The sequence below is a fragment of the Canis lupus genome, chromosome 16 (genome assembly GCF_048164855.1).
Source record: "Canis lupus baileyi chromosome 16, mCanLup2.hap1, whole genome shotgun sequence".
Taxonomy (NCBI): Eukaryota; Metazoa; Chordata; class Mammalia; order Carnivora; family Canidae; genus Canis; species Canis lupus.
This window is the reverse complement of record NC_132853.1, coordinates 46998268-47010510: the sequence shown is the minus strand read 5'-3', so window position 1 is coordinate 47010510 and position 12243 is coordinate 46998268. Positions and strand designations below refer to the sequence as shown.

At 49.2% G+C, this 12243-nt stretch overlaps 1 protein-coding gene across 2 annotated transcripts in view; it reads right to left on the bottom strand.

Moving 5' to 3' along the window:
• The window catches only part of PRKCA (protein kinase C alpha), a 395469-nt gene that overhangs the window by 14942 nt on the left and 368284 nt on the right, over positions 1–12243 (bottom strand). For both annotated transcript variants that reach the window (XM_072781076.1, XM_072781077.1), the window contains 2 exons: positions 5408–5515; positions 3363–3503 (listed from right to left, as the gene is read on the bottom strand). In XM_072781076.1, the coding sequence (XP_072637177.1) occupies positions 3363–3503; positions 5408–5515 (249 nt within the window). The remainder of the gene's footprint in view (positions 1–3362; positions 3504–5407; positions 5516–12243) is intronic.

Sequence of the window (12243 nt, the reverse complement as noted above, 5' to 3'; positions counted from 1 at the left end):
AAACAGAATCTGGGCAATGGCTGCACTGCAGGTGGCCACGAGGTGGAAAGTTCTGTGTGGTGCCTCCTGATGGAGTCACACATCACAGAATGTCTTTGGTGGTGGATTTTCACATTTCCTGTGGCACTCTGGTCTAGCTTCCAGGATGTCCCTTTGGCAGGAAGGAAGATTAAAAAAAAGAAAGATAGGATACTATGGGAACCCTGGTTCCTCTGGATAAGCTCTGGGACTTGTCTCTCCTCTCTCAAGGAAGCTTGTGATTTTGGAGTCATCTTTCACTGGAGATTCAAAAGCAAATTAAAAAAAGCCAAGATGAAAAAAAAAAAAAAAAGCCAAGATGAGACTCCACAGCTTATGAGCACAAACTTGATCTCTAGAAGCACCCTGAAGATAACTGGGAGTGCTTGAAGGCTTACTGCTGGTATTTGCAATAACCAGAGGCTTGATTTCCTTCCTGGGAGCCAGGAGGGGATGGGCCTTTAATCCAATAAATCTCAGGGAAATGGATTCACGGCACCTGCTGAAAAAGCATCAAGACAAGTTCACCAAGGCAGACAAGCTTCGCCAGCCAGGGCTACCAGCACTGCTCAGAGGGGGAGATGCTCCCCGTGAGGGGTTCAGCAAACACGCGAGAACAAGCTTCTGGCAGCAGGGTGTTTGCCACTTTTCTCCACGGTGACAGCGAGGATATGCTGCTCCGTCTCCCTTTGAAAGGACAAAACTGCCTATCAGAGACTACTCAGCTTTGCATTTCATCTGTAAACTCTTCTGACTTTTTAATTAACTCTGGATCAGGGAACTGCATTTTTCACTGAGCAAAGGGGGAAACATCACAGAGTAACCTGAAGGCGCCGTTAGCTGCTGTGCTGACACCAGTGTCGTGTGTGGCCTCGGTGACATCTGGACTGAGCCTGCTCTGCGCTGTGGGAAACGTCCTCTCCCGCCGCCCAGACTGTTCCTGGCACGTATGTGGTCTCTCCACTCTAGCTGGTACCTCGAGAATAGAATGCTGTTCCGGGGGACTGCTGAGATGCCCCTTCCCCCCAGGACTAGGTGCCATGGGGGTGGCGTGGGGTAGGGACTGGGGGGCACTGAGCTCTCCTGGGAACCAGAACTTTCTGGTCGACCTCTTTGCCCTCGACTCTCTTCGCTGCTCACTCCTGCAGCTGCTTGCTCCTAACCCCGGCATGGCCATGTGTCCCCTGCTGTCTCATCCGCTGCCCACGTGTACATTTTCAGCTTCTTCCTTTTCTGTGTACACTTCTCTGGCAGGACGGGGGCTCGGCCTGGGAAAGCCCACTGTGAGCAGAGGACGTCTCTCCTTCCCTCTGATCAGAGCCCTCACCCAGCGGGCCTTTTACACACCACCTCCTGCTGCAGGGCCTGGTCCATGATTTCGGCTTCTGTGTTTGAGTTCAGGAGCTGCTTCTTCACAGCCAGAGCCAGCCTCTTCTTTCTTGTTATTCTAGTTAGCACTCAGTTAAAAAAACACACAAAAAAACCCCCAAACCACAAATACCAGCACTGGAGGAATAAATAAACAAACACACACTGCTTGCGGCTTAGCGGCCTGCTGTGGTAGGACTGTGTCCAGTGAGTTCCCCAGCCCACAGCGAACAGCCTTAGTCAGATTCCTGGCTCCTGGCCCCAAGCCACACTCTTGTGTCCCTAGATCTGAACGTGGGGCCGCGGTGCCCGCAAGAAGTGGGAGACCATGCAAATACACAATGTCTTCTGAGGACGGGGTGGGAATAAACAGGAGGAGATGTGTTTTCATGGCTGCCTTTGCTGCATCTTGTCCCCTTCTGGAAAGTGACTGACAAGCAATTGTATTGTGCTTAACACTTAAAGCAGGGTCAGCATGTCACCTCTGCTAAGCTGTATGTAAGATGCAATCGCGCGCCTTTCATATTTTAAGAAGGCTACACAAATAGGAAAGGGGAAAAAGAAAATCCCTAACAGAATGTTCTAAGGCTGCCTGCAGCATTATCACTGCCGGCACGCCCCACCTCCTCAAAACCAGATTTTGTAGTGAGGGGAGGGATCCTATGAAAACCCCCAAAAGCTGTGCCTGGGATGGGCTCAGAGAAGGTGGGGTGCAGATATACAAGGGTCCTGCTGGACAGGATGATTCAGGAGGGAGTCAACTGACCTGATTAATTTTAGTTTTTCTCCCGTTTGTGCTAAGAATATCTTGGAAAAGTAGAAGTGGGCTCCCCACCAGCAGTTTTATTCTTGGAGCAGAGGACACACAAGCGTATTTGAGGAGGAAGCTGCTGCCCTAAGAACAAAGCTTGGGCACCAACCAGTCAGTAACTCAGTCACCCCAGGAGGGTCCCCTTTGCCTGCTCATAAGCACCTGCTAGAGGAGACAGATGTGGGTGCTTCTGCAACAGACCGTGGGACACAGCTGCTCTTGCTGCAGCCTCGGGGGCAAGGGCACCATGGGAAGGCATGGTCCACTAACCCCAGAGGTGGGATCCAGAGGGAAAGCAGACCCCCTGGGAGGCACCACCAAGTGCCCGGTGGCATGAGTCAGGAGCCCCATGTCTTACAGACTCTGAGATTACCTCGAGATATAAATGTTAAGAAAGGCCAATGCTGGTTGCCACCACCAGTCAGAAGATGGGCAGACAGCGGTCGCTAGGATGGAGTGATGGTGTCATGAGGTAAGGACACGGATCCCAGAGCCAGAATAACCACCTACCAGCTGCATGTCTTCAGGCAAGTTACTCAGCCTCTGTGCCTTAGTTTACCCACTGTGCAGGGTTGTTAAGAGGGTTAAATGAGCTGATTTGTAAAAACAGGGCCTGGTACATAGGGCTTGTGGAATACACAGGAAAAATGGGGGTCATGTGGGAAGAGTCTCAATGAAGGTGGCAAAGCCAGAACGGGGACTGACACACACTGCAGTGGTGGCCATGGCCAACATGGCAAACGCAGCCAGGGCCTGCATAGGAGTTGGCTGAGACTAGGTTCTGCTTCAGGAGCAAAGCAAGCCCAGGAGAGCCGGACACAGATGCGAAGTCCTGTCGAGGATGCAGAGCAAGGAAAACAGCCCCACTGGGCACTTGAGTCCGTGAAGCCTGCACCTCAAAGCTGATGTGCCCTGGCTCTCTCTCAGTTCTGGGGGGTGCCCTGCAGCCACCCTACTGGTGGTGGGTCTGGGTTGACTCTGTAAGTCAGCAGGAACCCCCATGGCTCAGACCACAGACTGAACACAAGGCTGGCACCTGGCCATTTTTTTCCACCCTGCAGGGCCAGGGGTCACTGGCCTCCTCTCTCCAGAAAAAGGGTCGGTGGGACCCCGATTTGGGATTTGGGAGACCGTGGCTCAGGAACAGGCCATGTCCCTTACTCACCACTTTGGGCTTGAAGGGTGGCTGGATCTCCCTGTTCTCGAGTTTTTCCCAGTCGATCCTCCGGAAGAAAGCGTGCTCCCGAACGTCTCTCTCTCCCTCTGGCCCGCAACCCAGCCGCTTGCCTGGGTGTTTGGTCATCAGCTAGAAGGCAGCAGAAAGAGGATGCAACGTGTGACGTGGTGACCAGAGGTGATGATGCTGTACTGTATAACCAAAATGCGCTAAGAGAGCAGGGCGTAAGTACTCTTCCCCCAAAAGACAAAAAGGTAAACTAACGTCAGGTGATGGACGTGTCTTCTTGGCTGTGGGAATCTTTCACCGTGTACATGTGTATCAAGCCATCACGTGGCACATTTTAAATACGTTGCAATTTTGTCTGTCAATTACACCTCAATAAAGCTGAGAAAGAGAGAGAAAAAAAAGAGCCTCCTTCCCCTGCCACACACATTAAAAGTAGGAGAAAAAGAGAATGCTGGATGATAATGCAGGCTCTCCTTTGCCAGCTCTGCTACGGGCACTGGCTGTGTGGACGCCCAGGGAGCACCCCAAGAAATCAGTGGCTTGCACAAAAAGAGCCCAACTCACAAGTACAGTAGTGTTGACAGTATGGGCCTTTCTATAGTGGTTTTTATGGTAAGGAACACAGGGAAACAATCTGACCCTAGAGCCAAACATAAGAATTTAAACAGGTGTCTTCATACACTATCTGTGTTAGAACTGCCATCCTGTATGTCTAAAAAATATGGATATGAAAAGGTAGACAATCACTAAAAATTGTGTGTGCTGAAGGTATCTTATATGATACTAATAACAAGCATCATATGCTGCCTATTTATTGCCTGGACCAAAATGCCTGAATCAGAGACTCATGGTTGGAAAAACAAATGCCTTGACCAGCAGGTGACTAGTTAATTCCCATGTATCTACAGCAGGAGACAGAGGCAAATGTGGATTATAAGCTGGGCAGGGCCCAGCTGTCCCTATTTTTATATGTAAACAGTGCCTTGCCTTTGGAAGACACCTGCTAAGTGCATCCCAAATGATCAAACCAGCCAGAAAATGTTAGGAGTGTGTTATGCTTCATCCTGCCACGTCTGACAATAATTTTGTGGCCTAAAACTTTACTATTAAAAACTAACCAGGTCATGACCCGGTAATTTCTACTCCTAGGTATCTCCTCCACAGAAATGAGTTCGTATGTTCCCTCAAACCCAAAACTTGGATGTTTCAGGGCACTTGTATTTGTAACAGCCCCAAACTAAAGTGGAAATAACCCAAAGGCCCACCAGCAGTAGCATGAATAAACCAACTCTGGTGGGGCTACCCAACAGAATATTATGCAGCGTATGGAAGACAGAAGGACACACGTACACGGGAATGTGGAGAAATGCTACGATCACCGTGTTGGGGGAAAGAAGCCAGGGCTGGGGAGCACCCACCACAAGACTGCATTTGTGTGAAGTTCAAAACAAGGCAAATCCATGCAGGTTTGAGCGGGGCTGCTGTTTATCTCCAGGGGTGGGGAGTCGCTGCAGTACACGAAGGGAGGGGGCTCCTAGGGTGTCTCTTTCATGACCTGGGTGACGTTACATGGGTGTTATCTGTTCTGTGAGAATTCACTGATCTACACACTGATGACTTGTGCCCATTTCTGCGTGTACACTCCATCTTAAAAAAGGACACTCGAATGAAGAATGACCCAAGGCATGCCAAGTCAGGCAAGGGAAGAGAACGAACATTTTCCAAGGGCCTGAGATTATTTCTGACAGCTCATAGCACAATTTCAAGGGGTGGAGGAGACACTAAAACACCGTGAGATTAGCTGCCTGGGCCAGAGTTCCAGGAAGTGTGGGGATCTGAACGCATTCTCCAGGCCGCCATGCTTCCCACAACGTCCTGCACGTCACCAAGCTGTAGCCCTTGATGGCTGAAAGCAGAGGTGTGCGTTTGAGGGCTCTCCACCACCTTTCTCAGAAGTGTGGGGAAGAGTCTTCCTCTGTTGACCCTCTTAGCCTCGATTATAAAAGAAATCTGGGTCTACTTACTCCTTTGCAGATGGAAACGGCCTCCTTGGATAAGGATTTGGGATAAGAAACGTTATGCTCCATTATGGACTGAAACAGCTCGTCTTCATCTTCACCATCAAAGGGAGGCTATTCCAGGAAAGAGACACACGGGAAAACAGGCAGGGTGATTCATTAGTGCGGTGCCTGATGACCCAATTCAGCACCAAGAACACACACGGGGCTTCTGGGTGCACCATGGGCTGCAGAGTTAGCTTAGTGAAGTTGCTGGTTTATTTGATTATCTTTCATTAGGTCGGTGGTTGTGTATTTTTCACTTTTTCCCCTTGTCTCTTTAATTATCCTGCCCTGGGAAAACCAAAACAATCTTTAGGCAAAGTGTTTTTGAGTAATGCTTTTAATGATTTGCAAATAAATTATAATTAATCCATTAATCTTGTAATTATGTGTTAAAAATTTTAATTATAATCAAGTTAGGTTACAGATGGCTCTGTGTGCAGTGATGGGGGCAGGTGGAGAACACTAGTGCCTTTGGATTCTGAGAATGGGGCGTCCAGGCCATCAGGACATGGCCTAAAAGGACTTCCCCAGCTCTAGAAATTCACCCCAGTGCCCTTCTGACCCAAGAGCAAGAGGGAGCTGCTCTGTAGAGAGTCTGACACCTGTGTGATGACAGTGATGGGGGCTTAGCTGCCACTAGACACTCCCTTCTCCTCTTCTATTGGGTTTACACTCCCACAGGGAGAGGGGGGAGGCATAGTAGCATTCTGGGCATTGTGGGCGGCCATGGCTTTCAAGTTAGGTGGATCTGGATCAGAATCTAGCTTCACCATCTTCTAGCTGGGTGTCCACAGGCAAGGAACCGATCTCTTTAAGACATGGTTTTCCAATTTGTAAAATGGGGTTTCCTGGTGAGTCTACAAAACAGGATAGTCTGTCCTGTACCCAGCAGGTGCCAGATGAAGGATGCCCAGTGGTACTGGTATTTTATTAAAGCGGATGAACTGTCTTAGAAGGGGCTGTTAGGATCCTCAGGAGGAGTGGGTTGAGCTCAGGATGTCCTTCAAGCTTTCTTTCCATCATGTCTTTAATCCCAAGAGGTCTGCCAAATTACCTGTCACTCTGGAGGGATAGCGGGGCACAGGATAAGTGGGCTTATGGGAAATTTCTTAATGTTCCTTTTTGGCTTAGCTAACCTTGGGTTTAGCATAAGAAAGGTAGACCAGGAGTCAGCTCTCAAATAGAAAATCCCTGTATGTTTAATCTCATTGCATTTTCCCTCTCACGGAAAAGAGGGGTCTCTGTCACTCTGACTGACATGGTTAGGGCGCCGATAATGCAGAGCCCAGCTTAAATGTAAACTGTATCATGGAGTGAAGACAGCTGTGCAGCAGCCCGCAGACTATCACTTCTTATCAAACATTTCCCTCTGAGTAACAGAGAACAACGGACCCAAGCAGAGTGCTCCCCCTGAAGCACCACTCAAATCATCCCATCTGTTCATCTGACCCCCAACCTCAGTCCTTCCCCACCCCTAGCCCCAAATAGGAGTTGAGTGTGGGGTCAGCACACGGGAGCCACATCCACTCAAGGGAAAGACGCTAAGTCTATACAGAACCCTACTTTGGGACCAGGTACTGGCGAATGGGGGGTTGGGATGGGTGCCACTGTTATTGTTGGGTTTTATTTTTATTATTACTATTTTTTGGTCTAGAAACAGAAATAAATCAGCCTCTTTTTCAGCTGTAAGTACCTGGCATAAAGAATGTTTAATTTGGTCGAAGGCATGCAGGTGGGTGAAGAGAACTAAAATTAGCCCACCTGTGGGGCACCTGGGTAGCATAGTTGGTTAAGCATCCAACTCTTGGTTTCGGCTTAGGTGGTATTGTGAGACTGAGCTCCACATCAGACCCTGTGCTCAACAGAGTCTGCTTACAGTTCTCTCTCCCTCTCCTTCTGTCCCTTCTGTTCATAGTTTTTTTCTAAAATAAATAAATCTTAAAAAAAAAATATTACCCTGCCTGTGAATGACTCTGAGCAGAGCAGGAAACAGCCCACAACGATGAGCTTCCCTGGGCAGAAGTAACATGCTGCCTGGGATGCACACAGGCCAGTGGGCTGGGCACAGACACCACACTAGCGAGTGTAGGTGGTCACCCAGGTCAGCGGAGGGTTGTGCTACTTCCACCTATAGAGAGGGCAGGGTGGCCCAAGGATGTGGGTGACGGTCCAGCTGTCCATCCCACTTCTCTATCTGACATCATGCAATCTACTTCTTCTGGACCCCTATGGTATGACACCCACAAAACATCCCATTTCCCCTAATAAGTGATCTACATATGTGGCTGAGTTTTGGCCAAGGAGATCTTTATAACTAAAGCAAACATGGCATGGTTTCTGCTCAGGGCTGTGAAACACACATCTCCAGGGGGCTCCATTCATTCTGAATTTCCTATGTGTTCATACTCTACAACTTCATCGCGCTCAGGGTGTGGGCAAGGCACAGGGGCTGCTCCTGGATGACCAATCAACACCTCTCAACGTGGCCCCTTCAGGCCACTGGTCAGGTGAAGCTACATAATAGCACAGCATCATACCAGATACAAAGGGCTCTTGGAGCTTGGGCCTTGCAGTGAGAGGTGCCAGGAGAGTCAACTGGCCTCTCTGGTGATGCTCAAGTACTAGCAGCAGGAATCCTACAGGGGCTGAGTCACAGATAATCTTTTTTTTTTTTTTTAAAGATTTATTTATTTATGATAGAGAGAGAGAGAGAGAGAGAGAGAGAGGGGCAGAGACACAGGAGGAGGGAAAAGTAGGCTCCATGCCGGAAGCCCGACACGGGACACCATCCTGGGACTCCAGGATTGCGCCCTGGGCCAAAGGCAGGCGTCAAACCACTGAGCCGCCCAGGGATCCCCCTGAGTCACAGATAATCTAAGCCAAAGGTTTAAGAGAAATTTTCTCCAAAGAGAAACTCAGACAAATTGTCCCCAGGAATCTTTTGTCAAGTGAGGCAGCAAGAACTTTTACAAGAACCAAGACAATTAGGTCAGTGCAGATGCCTCCTCCTCCCTGCCCCAGCTGATGTGGGAGAAGGAATTTTGGGGGGAACTGGCTTATCACACCTGTTTGTCTTCTGGCATGGGAACCACATCCGCCCAGGTGAGCTATGCCTACTACTGATCTGTTTATCTGAAAGTCCCCTCTGTGTGCCTGCCAAGTGCAGGACAGCTGGCTCCTGACACACCCCAGAGAGTATTCCTTAGAACCAGAGGATATTGGGGAGACTGGGTGGCTCAGTGGTTGAGCGTCTGCCTTCAACTCAGGTAGGGATCCTGGGGTCCTGGGATCGAGTCCCACTTCGGGCTCCAGACAGGGAGCCTGCCTCTCCCTCTGCCTGTGTCTCTGCCTCTCTGTGTCTCTCGTGAATAAATAAATAAAATCTTTAAAAAAAAAAAAAAAAGCCAGAGTATATTAATCCTACAGGATACTCCTGGGTCAAAGTTTGCATTCTTTACCCTCCCTTTCAGGACATCTGCAGTAACATTTACATTATAAAGGTTCTAAGAAGTCCTGCAGTAAAGAACTATCTAATCCAACGTGAATCATACAGGCTGGGGATGCAAGGATTCTGAGGCCCCTTAGGCTCGCCTATGTGATAAGATTCCTGAGCTAGAACAAAAGCCTCGTGACTACATGTCCTTGGGGCAGAGCCTTGAGCTTTCAGCCCGTGTTCCACCCCTGTGTGGCCCCAAGGACTGGGGATTCTCCTAGCCATGCATCCCAGGGAGGACACGTGCCTCTACCCCTGACCTGTTACCACCCACTGTGAGTCTACACAGCCTGAAGAATGGCCAGGATTTGGGAGTGAACAGCAGTAAGGACAGCGGTGGTAGCAGTAACACAGGCTTTTCAGGCTGTTTCTGTGTGCCAGGCACTGCATGGAGAACTGGTGCAGGCATCACTCCCTTAATCCTCAAAACCACCACAGGACGTACATACTAGTAATCTCATTTTACAGTTGAGCTCATTGAGGTTCTATTATTAAGCACTTTGGCCAGGGTTACAGAGCTGGGAAGAACCAAGATCCACGTCCAGACATCTGACTGCAGAGCTTGGGCTCTTAGCCATTCTGAGCACTGCCAATCCCTTATACTTGCTCCGGCAGGTGGATAGTGAGGGATGGTCCCCTGGTGCTGCTGCTGAAAGGTGCTCAGCTGCTGGTCCACCCAGCACCTAATGAGGGCTTGACTGGGACATTGGGGGAAGGGTGAGTGTGGGGAGATCATTTTGGTATCCTGCAAACAGTAGTGGGGTTCTGGAAAGAAAGATGGGCAGTCACTACGGCCAGAGATGTTTCAAGTCATCATGTAGCGTGACTGTCTCTGGATTAGAGACCTGGCCTGACTTCCCAGCCCTGATTTTGACTGCTTATCTCTTGCTTTTGCCACTCGTCCACTGTGAGACAGCAGAGGTCACCCAGGGACCCACGCTGATGGCACAGCTGTCATCCTGGTCTCGCTGGGGTGGAATGGGAACAGGTGCTCTGGGGTGTCCCTCTCCATTGCTCAAGCGCTCTACCCTGGAGCACTTCCACTGAGACCTCATTGCTCAGAAGTAGTCACACATGCTCCACATGACTACGGGTGAGCTGGGAGGTACAGTCCCATCATGTGCCGAAGGGAGGAAGACCCAAAACACCTGGTGAACAGCAAGAATGAGCATCATACTCAGAATGAGAAATGCTCCCCGGAGCCCCATATTGCATTAAAATCATGTATTCTTGGGGGAGGGCAAGCCCAGGAAAGTAGCATCCCCAACCTCAATACAGAAACTGCTCTTATTTTTCTGTGAACTCATAGGCTTGTCATATTATTTTCAAATACTGATGTATAGTTTGGAGTCTCTTGTTTCTCACTGGCTGTTGCAAACACTGTCTCTGTGCTACCGGGACTCCCAGGTCAAGATTAATGCACGGAGCTGATACACCATCCATCAGAGACTGGCTTATTTGTCCGTGGGTACATTCACAATTGCTTCCAGGGCCACATTCTGATAACTAATGCTACTATAAACATTTCTGTGCATGTCATTTGTTTCTTCTCTGAATTACTTCCTAGGAAAAATTTCCCAGGTGTGGGCTTACGCAGCCGGAGGATGTGAACATTTTTATGCTTCTTGTTAAGTCTCCCCAGATCACCCCCGGAGCATTCTTATGGGTAATTGCTGATTGGGCCTTAGTGTTGCAGGCAGGTCAAGGGTGAAGTTATAATTATATTCACTTTCCTTCCCAGCCATGTCAGCTACTGAGCCTGGGGACAATAGGAGGTAATGTGCTGCTGAGGAGTGAGTACAGGACCATTTTGGATTGCTTCTCTCCCCTCTTTCCCACAGTCCCATGATTATTTTTAAATTTCTACAAATCTGGACATAGTGTCTCAAGCTAAGCTATGCATTAAATACAGTCTTAGTATGGTGTAAGACTGTTCCGAACCAGGGGTGCTCTCCGTAGCAATAGGCAATTTGTGAATTTTAAGACATGTAAGGGGTGATGTGAACCACCACATCACTTCTTTCCAAAATGATTTTTTTTCTTTAAACTAAGATTTATTTATTTAGTTACAGATTTTATTGATTCATGAGAGACACAGAGAGAGAGAGGGAGAGACACAGGCAGGCTCCTCGTGGGGAGGCCTATGTGGAACTCGATCCCAGAACCCTGGGATCATGACCTGAGCCAAAGGCAGATGCTCAACCACTGAGCCACCCAAGTGCCCCTCCAAAGTGACTCCTAACCTAAATCCTTTGATAGTTCATGGTTGTTGGGGCCCCGCCACATTTGTCTGCGGATCACTGGTGACCAGCGTTGGGGTGGGAGGGCACCCAAGGGACAACTCAGGATAAAGTGCTGGGATCAAGTACCTATTACTGATTCATCAGGAATGAAGACAAAGCATAAATAACCGTGGCAGAAGGAGACATAAAGAGGAGAGGGCTGGTCCCTTCATGATGAATACCCATGAATGCTTGAAGCCGCAATATGCTCATTACAGTGCTGGGTAAATACTGTTTACGCCCCAAAGTAATCATATTTGTCAAGCAGTCCAGAACTGAAGAAAGACTCAGGCTGTTTCTACATAACTGCCCCCTTGCCTGCTGACAATAAATACACCAAACGAGAAGAAAATGGCAATAAACGACCTCTTCTGCTCATCTTCAGCCCTGTGCGATTAAAGAGGACAAATCTAGACCATAACCCCATCAACAGCTTTATAATTAATCTTACTTTCAATAACAGCATCTACTCCCTTGGCTGGGTCTGGAGGCCACTGCAGCTTCGGGGGGCTCTGGGGGACAGGCTCAGAGCCTTCATTACCCTTTCTCGGCTGACTCACAGCCCAGAAATACATTGAAATTTGCATTGAGTCATGGGGAAGAAGTGGGTCCTGAAATGAAAACACCGTGTTGGAGACAGGCACAGCTGAGGACTTGGAGGAGCGACGGCTGAGCCTGCCACTGTGCCCGAGTGTGGGCCATCTTTAAGACGTCATATTCAAAGAGTGTCACCATCTTCAACAGATAATGAAGACTAGAAGCGATTGTATCAGGCAGACTGAGTCTAAGAAGCAGGATGGGAAATGAAAACTGTGCCTGAATGTTTACAGAAGCAATGGGTGTGGGGAGGGCACCTGCAGGTCGGAGCCTCAGGGACCACAGGCAACTGAGGCAGGATTTTTAAAATGCAGGGGACTTCTCTGCAGGAGGGCTGCTATCCTGAACTCTCCTGGAGGGAATGAACCTCCTCGAGCTCCGAGACAGATGAGGATGCGGGTAGGGGTGTGGTGTGTGGTGTGTGT